Source organism: Cetorhinus maximus, chromosome 7 (assembly GCF_964194155.1).
Source record: "Cetorhinus maximus chromosome 7, sCetMax3.hap1.1, whole genome shotgun sequence".
Classification (NCBI taxonomy): Eukaryota; Metazoa; Chordata; class Chondrichthyes; order Lamniformes; family Cetorhinidae; genus Cetorhinus; species Cetorhinus maximus.
Window position 1 is genome coordinate 130,637,086 of NC_135885.1, and position 12,094 is coordinate 130,649,179.

At 43.3% G+C, this 12,094-nt stretch overlaps 1 protein-coding gene across 3 annotated transcripts in view; it reads left to right on the forward strand.

The window, feature by feature from the left end:
* The first annotated feature begins 7,486 nt into the window (after positions 1-7,486).
* rbm26 (RNA binding motif protein 26) overlaps positions 7,487-12,094 on the forward strand; it is an 89,940-nt gene continuing 85,332 nt past the window's right edge. For all 3 annotated transcript variants that reach the window (XM_078545941.1, XM_078545943.1, XM_078545942.1), the window contains exon 1: positions 7,487-7,625. In XM_078545941.1, coding sequence (XP_078402067.1) covers positions 7,567-7,625 — 59 coding nt within the window. In that variant the 5' untranslated portion in view covers positions 7,487-7,566. The remainder of the gene's footprint in view (positions 7,626-12,094) is intronic.

The following is a 12,094-nucleotide window of genomic DNA, read 5'->3' on the forward strand; positions in this document are numbered from 1 at the left end:
GCTCTCCGCCCTTTTTCCCCCCCCCCTCTCTCCCCCAATTCGAAAATTAACGATCCGCCTGAACACAACGGCCGCGGTCCCGACAGATGCGAGCGAATGCTTCCCCGGGTCTGCGCCTGCGCGAATCCAGCCGCGACGTCGGTCTGCCCGGCCTTTGTGACGTCGCCAGCCGCGTCGCTGGCTGGAATCGCCCCTGACCGCGGCCCCTGTGCACGGTGCCCCCCGCCCGTTACCCCGCCCCTAACCACCCCAGAGTCACGCCCACTACCCCCCCCGTCCCTGAACACAGGACCGCGCCCATTTCCCCGCCCACGACCCTCGGGACACGCCCATTTTCCTTGCTCTTTGCCCAGGTCACGCCCCGCCTCTCGGAATGACGTAATCTCTTTTCCAGCAACGTAACAATGTGCTGAGTGAGAAGTCCTGCTATTCGCGCGAGGGTTTCCTTTTTATCCCCTTGATTTCTCTCTGGAAACATTGCAAGCCAGGTAGGAGTCCGTGGAGAGAGCCAAATCCTTTTCCCCTACTCCACCTCCTAAAAAGGACAGGGGGGGGATAAAAAGTTTAGCTTCTGATTCTGAAAGGTCTAAAGGTAGCGTTGGTTCTGGTATGTGCGACATTGGCTCCTTTGGAAACATTATTTTCTGGTTGACCCTTTCTACTGCTTGGTCTCCCACTGCAGTTGGAAAATGAAATACTCCCTTTCCTCTCAAGTCTTTCGATGTGCTGTCACCTCCCAAATCTGTGCCTGCCTTTCGCATAACTCCCGCCAATCAGGTTTGCACCCTTACCAAAATGGCTTCTATCAAAGTCACACATGATATTGATTACTCTGACCTTTTCAACCTATCCACAGCCTTTGACACTTAATCATCCTCCTCCAATGCTTCTCCTCCATCATCCTCTGGTTGGGACTGCACTCGCCTCATTCCATTCATCTATCCCATTGTAGCCAAAGGATTATCTGCAATGATTTCTCTTCCAAATCCAACACTTCTACACCTGGAATTCCTCAAGAATTTATCCTTGGCTTGCTTCTATTTCTCATCTATATGAGCTACCACTCAGCAACATCACCTGACAACACATCAAGTCCCTCCTGTATGTTGACAACACCCAGCTCTACCTCACCACCCCCTTTCTTGACCCATCCCACTGTATTTAATTTCTCGTACTGCTTATCCAACATGAAGTACAGGATAAGCAGAATCTTTTTCCAACTAAATATTGAGCAGACTGAAGCCATGAAAGTAATGGTAAGCTGATCAGCGTTCACTATTATTATGAATTAAATCAGACAGCAACTTCTAGGGTTTGAACATGCACAGTTGAACACAAATCAACAAGTTGTGTTTACATTGTGCCTTTAACATAGTAAAACTTACCAAAAAAACTTGACACCAAGCCTCATAAAAAGATATTGGAGTAAGTAATCAATGGGTTGTTGAAGGAGAACCTTAACAGAGGAAGGAGAGAATTACAGAGCTCAGGGCCTTGGCAGCTGAAGGTGTGGCCACCAATGGTGGAGCAATGAAAATCAGGATGCCCAAGAGGCCAAAATTAGATTATTGCAGATATCTCAGAGGGTTGTGCAGCTGTAGGAGATTCAAGATAGGGAGGGGCCAGATCATGAAGGGATTTGAAAACAGGGATGAGAAAATCGAGGCTTTGCTTAACCAGGAACCACAATCTTCTGACTCAGGCAAGAGTGATACCACTGATTACACTCCTGTAAAGTGTCTTGGGAATCTTTTACTATGCTAAAGGTGCTTTTTAAATGCAAGTTGTTTTTAGTAAGTGTGCCACGTGTTGGGTTTATATGCACTTCCAACAAATGGCTTGAGGCTGCTTGGTGTTTCCAGACAGAATCCATATTACCCTCTATGACATACATGTCGCAGAAATATTTCATCTTAAATGTTTGTCGTGGACAGCTGCTGTTCTACCTGAGAGACCAGAACAGGAGGAAACATTGTCTTTAGAGAACAGTGAGTGATTCTTGCTAGAGGCAAGAGATAAACTCAACAATCTCTTGTCAATTGGAGCAGAAACTCTCCCCTGACACACACGAGCTAAATATAACAAGCTGGCAAACAAGTCAGAAAAACTGCATACACTTTGTAACAACAAGCCCAGACCAGGTACTATAATCAGGAATGCAAACGAGCTTCTAAACCTCTGATCTGGCCTGCTTCCATCCTCCAGCCTGCATTAAAAATACTTCAGCTCACCGAAAATATGTTTTTTGTATCTTATCCTGTCCCACATCCTACTCACCCCGTGCTCCCTGACCGATATTGGCTCCCAGCTCCAAAATGTAATTTCATGGTCTTATCCTATCTCTGTAACCTTCCCCCAGCTCTACAACCTTTTGAAAAGTTGCCATTCCTCCAACTCTGGCCTCTTTTGCATTTTAAATTCCCTTCACTCCATTGGCAGCTTGCTTTCAGCCACCTCAGGCCTAAGCCCTTTAACTCACCACCACCTCTTCAGGAGCTGCAGGGGTGGTCTTGCTGCAGCACTACCAAAACTTCTGCCTTGTAGCAACGTACGCTTGGTGGCAAGGATTCTGCCCGCACTTCTCGACATTTAATAATCTTGAACCTTGGAAAAAAGGTCAGGGTTACAAGTTCAAAATATTGGGCAGTTGTGCCACAGTGCTGCCTCTGCCAGGAAAATCTAGCCCTATAACAATTAACTGTTTTAAAAAGGAGCTTGTTAAGATAACGGAAAGTCCCCAAATGTTCGTGGCTATGCAAACATGATGTAGAACTAAATCATGCTGCCCATGGAGATCTGCATCCCCAATCCTTGTTCTTTACTTAGTGAGCTAATCTGAGCTCAGATCAGTTAGTCAGCTCAGTCATGATGTATTTCATCCCTGGTGTAAGTAATGTTTGTGCCAGAAGTGAAGAGATCAAAATAGCCTTTGGTGGCTGCGGGCAAAGAGGAGAAAAATTAAGCCAGGTTCCTGCTGCTGCTTATTGTCCAGTGATCCCTGTTGAGTTAGGACACAACAGTGATTAAAAATTATGGCATCATGTTTAAATCTCCTGCTGAAATTGGCCAGCCTCATGTATGAAATGGCCATTTTTGAGTGGTACAATGCAGCACCCATGTAATTATTCTCCGGTGTAAATCACCACTTGTTGCGGGTGGGATGAAATTGGCTAAGCTTTGCAATTTTGGTCACACATGGGAACTCATGCTGCAAGTGTGCTTCTGTTTGTCATGGATTTATGTGCGTCAAGTCCTATCTCTATCACTCATTGATGAGGCTCATACATCAAAAATAATTACTCGGTGAGGTATTTTAGTTCCACAGCTAACTCCAGCACTGCTGCAATATGAAATGCCATCTTCAGAGTAGGAAACTGTGGGGAAAAAGGAGAATTTGTTGAGAGCAGAAAGTAAATAGAATTAAAAAAATAAAAACGAGAATATAACATAGGATATGGTTGGTTCTGCTACCAGGATGACTGGATAACATTAACTACAGGATTGTGCTAGAGCAATTCAGAGTAGTAAAAGAAAAATATTTACTGTGCCATTTTGATTCAGTCTATGTATCTTTGGCCCTCCATTCGTCAAAACACTTGTGGTTACCTATCTGCTCCATCACAGGCTCACATTAAACATTAGTCCCCGTGTTCCCAGTAAAACTCTTAGTCTTTCCCACCCTGGCCAATCCTTAGGTACACCCCATTTTTGCATCCTTAAATCTAAGAGATGCAGAATTAAACATTAAACAGGGATCACTGGACAGTAAGCAGCAGCAGAACCCTGGCCAATTGAACAATTGGCTTAGCCCTTCATTGCCAGATCTGGCTTGACCACACAAAACATTATTAGGCCTTGCTCTCTGCGAAAACTGCACACTCTGCCAGAAACACCCTGGAATGCAAAGATAACTGCTGGTTTCATTTCTGCATTACCAAACAACTCCTTAAGTCCCATGTCCCTTCCCTCACCATATCCAACAAGTGCGAGAAGCTCATGGAGTTCATTGCAGTCAGATTCAGACCATCTGCTCAGCTGCTTATGTCACATCCTTCTTAGCCCAGTAAGCCAAATTTCTGCAAAGTCCTCTCGCCCTATCCCTGAACTTATATCTCTCTATTTCCTCTCCTATCTCCGCTCATACCCTCTTCAAGCATGCCTTATCCATGAGGCACACCTCCTGCTCTCTTGATCCTGTTCCCAACTAAACTGCTGATCACCCAACTTCCCTTACTTCTCCTCAGACAAGCTAATATTGTCTCTTTCAAATTTGTCATTATCCCCACTCAAAACACAATCCTTGACCCCTCTGTCCTTGCAAACGACTGCTGCACCTCGAACATCCCTTTCATCTCCAAAGCTCCTTGGACATGTTAATAAAAGCAAAATACTGCAGATGCTGGAAATATGAAATAAAAACAGGAAATGCTGGAAGAACTCAGCAAGTTTGGCAGCATCTGTGGAATGAGAAACAGAGCTAATGTTTTGAATCTGTAAACATTAACTTTGTTTCTCTCTCCACAGATGCTGCCAGACCTGCTGAGTTTTTCCAGTATTTTCTGTTTTTATTCTGTGAACATGTTGTTGCTCCCCAAACCCATGTCCATCTTTCTCACAAGTCCATGTTTGAAATACTTAAGTATGGTTTCTGCCCCTGCACTAATCAAAGTCATAAAAGGTGACTGTTACCATGGAGCACCTGGTACCTGTTGAGGTGTCTGCACCTAAAGACACCAAACTATCTTCTTCCAGTGATAAAAACAAAAAACTACTGCGGATGCTGGAAATCCAAAACAAAACCAAAACAGAATTACCTGGAAAAACTCAGCAGGTCTGGCAGCATCGGTGGAGAAGAAAAGAGTTGACGTTTCGAGTCCAATGACCCTTCAACAGAACAGAACCCTTTTGTTGAAGGGTCATTGGACTCGAAACGTCAACTCTTTTCTTCACCACCGATGCTGCCAGACCTGCTGAGTTTTTCCAGGTAATTCTGTTTTTGTTTATCTTCTTCCAGTGCCTCTCTAACATTGTCCTGCTTTGTTCTACTCTTGCCTATCCAGTCTCAGCAAGAGAATCTCCGACAATGACCTCTCTTTCCATTACCTCAACTTCTTACATCTGGAATCCCATATGGTTCTATCCTTAGCCACTTCCTATCTCTCATCTACGTGCTGCCCCCTGGCAACATCATCCAAGGATACCCTGGTAGATTCCACAAGTACCTTGACAACACCCAGCCAAATCTCACCACGACTCCCAGTCTCTTCACTACCTCTGTATTGTCATGCTGCTTGTCCAACATCCAGTCCTGTAACACCAAAATTTCCTCCAATTAAACATTTGGAAGATCAAAGCCATTATCTTCAGCTGCCATCCCAAATTCTATTTCCTCACCCCCGATTCTATCCTACTCCTTGGTCACTGTCTGAGGCTGAACCAGACTGTTCATAATTTTAGCATCCTGTTTGACCTTGAGCTCAGCTACCATCCCATAATCTCTCCAACACAGACAAGCTACATTTACCTTTGTAATATTTTACATTTCCACTCCTTCCTCAGCCCATCTAATGCTGAAAACCTCTTCCTTTGTTTACCACCAGACTCAACCATTCCAACGCCCTCCTGTCTGCCATCCCATTTTTCACTGACCAAAATGAACTTCATCTCAACAAAGGCTCTGCAGTCTATATCCTAACTCGCACCATCTCATATTCAGCCATCACCCCTGTGCACGGTGACTTACACTGACAGCTAGTCCACCAACCTCATTGATTTTAAAATTCTCATCCTTCTGTTCAAGTGCCTTGCTATCTTTTCCCCTTCCTATGTCTGTGATCTCTTCCATCCCTAAAAGCCTGTGGGAAATCTGCTTTCGTCCAACTCTGGCCTTTTGCACATTGCTTACGTTCTTTGTCCGATCATTGGCAGCCATGTCTCCAGCTTCCTGAACTGTAAATTCTGGAATCTCACTGCCTCTCCTTCTCCTTTAAAATGTTCCTCCAATCCTACCTCTGAGACAAAGATGTGACTAAGCCACATGTCCTAATATCATGTACATTGCTTGCTGTCATATCTTGTCCACTCCACTTCTCCAAAAGAAAGACTTGCATTGATATAACACTTTTCACAACCACCGGATGTCACAAAGCGCTTTACAACTAATGAAGTACACTTGGAGTACAGTCACTGCTGTAATGAAGGAAACACACAGCAAGCTCCCACAATGTGATAATGACCAAATAATATGTTTTTGTGATGTTGATTGAGGAATAAATATTGGTCACACACCGCGGATAACTCCTCTGCTCTCCTTCAAGATAGTGACATGAAATCTTTAACGTACACGGGAGAGGACCTCAATTTAACATCTCATTCAAAAGACAGCACCTTCAACATTGCAGTGGGTTGTCAGCCTTGCTTTTTTGTGCTCAAACCCTGGAGTGGGACTTGAAACCTGGAACCCTGTGACTCAGAGGCGAGAGTGCTTTCCAATTGAACCACAGTTGCCACTCAAATTTATCCAAACACTCTCAGTAGAGCAATCCCGAGACCTCACTATACCATCCAATCAGTAAGTAGCGGTGTGCACAACGGGCAGGGACTTAAATCAAGCGAGCTCATGGCCTGCATCTGCCCGGAATTCCTCATTCATGGAAAATAATTGCAATTCCCATTCCCAATCAGGAATGGGCGATGGTTCCAATGGGTTCAACACACCTGGCAGTGTAGGGTAGACACAGGGTAATCCATTTAGTGTGTCTAATGCTCTCACGAATGAATTGGGATAATGTAGTGGGTAGGGTGCTAAAAAGGACAGCACCATGAACTCAACGCATGAGCTGCCTTTGGTGCGCTTGGAACTTGGCATCAAATGGATACACTGGGAGGTGGGGGTGTTGGTGGGGGTGTTGGGGGGGGGTGGTGGAAGAGTGTGACCGCGCCCCCTTGCCCCAGGGGGAAATCTCGCGAGACTTGGGGGCCGGGCCGAGAGTAGGAAGCCGCCATTTTCTGAATAAACTCGCCAAGAGAGAAAAAGCAGAAATGTTAGTTTTAACCTGGCGCTTTGGGCCCGACTGGTGAAATACTCCTGGCGATTGGGTGTTTTTTTTTAAAAAAGAAGGTCGTTACCGGCTCCCAACCAGCGTTTCTATCCTTTCCGCGGCGTGGAGACCTTTTTTTTTTAAAAAAAAATATATATTTTTTAATTAGTCTTTGCAGGCCCTGTCTCTGGGCACCGTGTGTGTGGTGGACACGTTGAGCAGCCGGAGCCGCAGCTACTGTTTTGCCTTTTTTTTTTGGAGGGGGTGCTTTACTTTCGATGCTTGCACCTTGATTTCCCCCCCTCCCCATCTAAAGGGGGAGAAAAACAACTCCAGCTCCTTTAGATCAGAACCCTTTCCACTCTTCCCCTCCCCCCCATCCCCTGAGCTCTGTTACCTCCACATCGCGCCCCCCCCCCCCGGGTCAGTGTTTGACGAGGGCGTTTCGGCCCCTGTTGCCTTTTCACCCCCCCCCCCCCAACCTCCTTCCCGATCCCCCACCCCCTCCTTCCCATGATCGATCACAATGATGATAGAAAACCTCGATGCCCTCAAGTCGTGGCTCACCAAGACCCTGGAACCCATGTAAGTACAAGAGTTTGCGCCACCCCAGTGCAAATCCAGATATTTAAAGATCTCATCCAGGTTACTGCAGAAGTACACGAGTACTGGTTGGTTTGGGGGGGGGGGAAATCGGTGATCCTGAAAAGAAAGATAGCTCAACTCCTTAACTCAGCAGAGGTGAGGGTGTCTCGCCCACTGTACTTCTGTAAAATTGGTTTGGCCTCTTAACATTTCAGCGACCTGTCAATAGTTTTCCAGTTTCTTTCTGAAGGACGATGCGTTGTGTGTTAGTACTTCTAACTGTGACAGCACATGGTGAGTATTTTATGCGGAAATGCTACATAGCATCTACTCTTGGGGTTCACGGTTCTGAGTACTAGATGTGCCATAGGTACTTGGCAGATTTTTTTTTTTAAATTGCATTGCTGTATCAAACGCTTTGCAAATGCTGAACGTCAGACAAATGTTTGGCTTGCGATGTAGTTGGTCCAGATACTAAACAGCATCCAAACGTAGACAATCGTGGGTTAGCAAGAGTTGGCAAGCTCATTATCTTAACTTGTGCTGCAAGTGACAATTTTTATCTTGTAAATGCATTTCCAAATTGCTGCTGTAATTTGCACTTTATGATATTTATGATATATCTATCTACTGACCTGGTCGCGTGAGTCATGTACTATTTCTTATTGGTATTTAAAATTCTGATCAAGTATATCCTTACTTTTTAATATAATTTCTTTACCTATTTGTCAAAATGTGGCCATACTACTTGAAAGTACAGGGTAATTGTTAAACGAATGTTCTACAAAGGATCATTTGCATAATGATGCCTTCCCTTTTCCTTTCAAACCCCCTAACCCCAAACATTTCAATTTAGAGAAGGCTTGATTGGCTGCAGCTAAGTATTAAATGTATGTTCAATTTTTAGTTACTGTTTCCTTCCTGGAGCTGCTGAAGCAAACCGAGCAATAATTATATTTCTGCGATACAATGTGTAAAAACCAATCACTAAATATATTTTGGATGTGAACACAATTTTACACTCTCTCCAAGAGCTGTTAATTCAATGTGTTTTTAACACTTGGATTTGTAAGTTTATCTTTTTTTTAAGTATTCTGTCATAATGCAACAGGTCTACAATATCTTCATCTAATATATTTTTATTCTACTAAGAGGACTTTCAGAAAAAGGATGTAGTATTTTCCTCTCTAGTATGTTCCCCTCTGCAGTATTTTCCCCTCCATTGTCCTACCCTGTTTATTTTGTTTCGTCCTGTGGTTCCCTGTAAACCCGTAGAACACCAATTCCACTCCATGTTTCTGCTCATGCTCACAGCAAAACTTTCAGTAGGACCTGTACTTGAAATGGGCAGATTTTAACACAAGTAACACCAAATTGTAAGACTACTATTACGACTCTCTGCCTTTAGTCAGCATGACACAGAAGCAGTCAATCCAGTGATAGCTCACAAGGCCTACAAAAAAGTGGGTCGCTGCTGCAGTAATGAAAATCAGATTGTTTACGTTTACAAGTCATCTGACACTGGCAAAACCAATTGTCTACTTGCATTCCTCAAAAGTTAAATAGTTTCCAATGAGGCAATATAGTACATCAGAATTGGGGAAGTTTATAAATGCATTTTCTCATAGACTACTAAAATTGACACTTGGGATAGAAAAAAACTAAATGCATGCATATGTAAGATCGTTAATATCCCTGGTTGATCTTCTATGGCATTGTACAATAAACTTTGTGTTATCCAGCACTCTACCAATCAGAATTCTTTACTAACCAGAATTTCTGGTGTTCCCCTAATAAGAATGTCGCTTTACCAACCGGAAGCAATTACGAAGTTATCTGGAACCTGTACTTGTATACTGCATTATTTTATACTTTATTTCCTATTTACTTCTAATTTATGTTTCAACATACTGAAGATTTAAAGAACAGTATTTTGAATGCTTGCATATTAGTTTATGCTCCAATTATTATGCTGTATTCCTTTAATAAATGGAACTCTCTGTTAACCGGCATTTTTGATTATCTGGCACCACCCATTCCCCATGCATACTGGATAATAAAGATTTTACTGTACATGGTAAGTTGGAGAACATGGTCTCTTTCTCACTTAACTATCCCTGCTGTCTTTGTGTTTCTGTTTCTCTGCCACGCCTTTTCTGCTCTCTCGTTCTTAACTGTCTTCTACCCTTTCTCCCTTTTCTGCATTCTTTTCAGGTAAAAAATGGAGTTTAGCAATAGCATGAGATGGTGTGTTGGAGTGGAGAAAGAACCCAGTAGTGGCTACATTGGTGTGGCCTTCACTTACTTGCTTCCCATCCCCCACTCCCCACATGATATCCATCAGTGATGCTCTATGATGTGCACTGCAGCAACTTAAGGTTACTTTGGCAGTACCTACTTCCCCTGTGATTTCTACCTCCAAGAAGCACAGAGGTAGCAATGTTATGGGCATCACCTTCCAAATTCCTCTTCAGGTCACACACCATCCTGACTAGGATATACATTGCCATTCTTTTGTCATTGCCAGAGTATCCTACGCAACTCCATTGTCAAAGAGCAATCCAGACAAGGTCTACATCTGTTCAAGAGAAGGCTCATCAGCATCTTCAAAGGGCAACTAGGGAATGGGCAGAAAATCATACTTGCCCACTTCATGCACATGCCAAGAACATTTTTTTTTAAATTTGTGCTTTGAACTGCTCTTTCCTCCCATCACATACCCTAATTCTTCATACTCCTGAGATCATTGTTGCTTCATGCCACCTCTACCTCTTTTCCCTTTTGATCTACCTGCTGAACACCTGCATCCTCCACTCCCTGCTCCACAATTATGTCACCTTGAACCACCACCCTTCTCTATCCTCACTCCCACTTGCTCCTTCCATTGGGGAGTGACAATCGACAAGAGGTCTGTTCACTCGACCTTTTTAACCGTTTCCCTCAGGCCTTGTTGGCTTTTTTTTTTAATATGCACTTTGGGATTTTAATCAGATCACTTTCACACTCTCCTGCTTCCATCTGAGTGGACTCCTGGTGCTACCGATATATCACTTGCCATAAATTGCGAGAACCATTCCCTTTAGATTAATGTCAACAGAATTGAAATAACCATTTTTGGTTCCTGACATCACCTGTGGATGTCTGATTCCAAACGCATCAATTTCCCTGAGATGTTAGTTTTTTCTAGTCATCAGCTGGGGTTTTGTTCTGTTTGTTTTATGTTACAGCAATCTCCTTGATTACTCAATTTCACCCACCCCCATACCCACTTTTTAAAAAAACCAGGACATGAAAACTTGAGCTTACTTAGTCAAAATAGTGGGCTGGTGTCTCTCAAGTGATGTAGCCTATGATATTTTGTGCACAATTTTGTTGCTTCCCTTATGATGCATAAAGTAACACTTCAGCTCAAGTGTTAGACTATAAGAAATAATATATTAAATTTTAAATGCAGTTCATGGCCTGATCAGATTGCACAAAGGCAGAAAATTCATTAACATTTTTTTGCATTGCTGTCGAGGTGTCAGTCTCCTATTTATAATTGCAGGAGCCACAAAACAAACAGCATAAAGTTGATTTTCCTCTGGAATTGCTCACAGAAATGAAATCGTACCTCTGTGTGTAATTTTTGTGCCCCTCTCACTGTTCTTTTGCTTCTGTTTCTCACTGGCTTTCATTTGGAGTTCAGTGTGTTGCTATTATGCCTGACTTGCTGATTGTTTCAGTCTTGAATCTTTGTCTTCATGCCCCTCACGTTCACTTTGACCGTAACAGCGTGTTGGAGGTCAGCGCTGGGATTGGTTGAGAGGGGCTTTTGGAGAGGGCAGAAATATGCATGTTCAAGAGAAAGAAGTTAGGGGCGGGTGCAGGTGGGTAGGACGTTTTGCATGTATTGCATTAGAAAGTGAGTGTGATAGCAACTTGTGATAAATAATTGAAATGCTTGCATCTCAAATGTTCTGTTACTAATTTGCAAGTATTCATGCTGTTAAGATACATTTGTCATATATTAGTGGTGGGTTGGGCAACTGAGACAAATCTATTGGCAAAACAATCTAATGTATTTCCTGAGTAAACTCTTCCTTTGATCAACCAGATAAATGTTATCATTCTAATGTGGCATGAGGGAGCCGTTGCGATACCTTTTAGACTATGTGATCATATAGAAACATTAGGTAAGCTGTTATTACCAACATAACAGTGAGGCTAATGGCGCTTGCTTTGATTTATGCATAAGTGGTTCAGCATTCGGTAAGGGGAAGATAGGTGATTAAATACAAATATCCAAACATTGCTGCCCGAGTTCCGCGCTCCGCCATTAGCTTCAGAAAAACGGCATTTCGTTGTCTCCCTCACCATTGGTATAAAGTTGTGGTACTTGAATGGTCGATATGATCTAAACTCACCAGAGATATTTAGGGCTAGTAATTAGAAGCGTAAATACTTTTAAGGATCTGATAAGTGTTTGT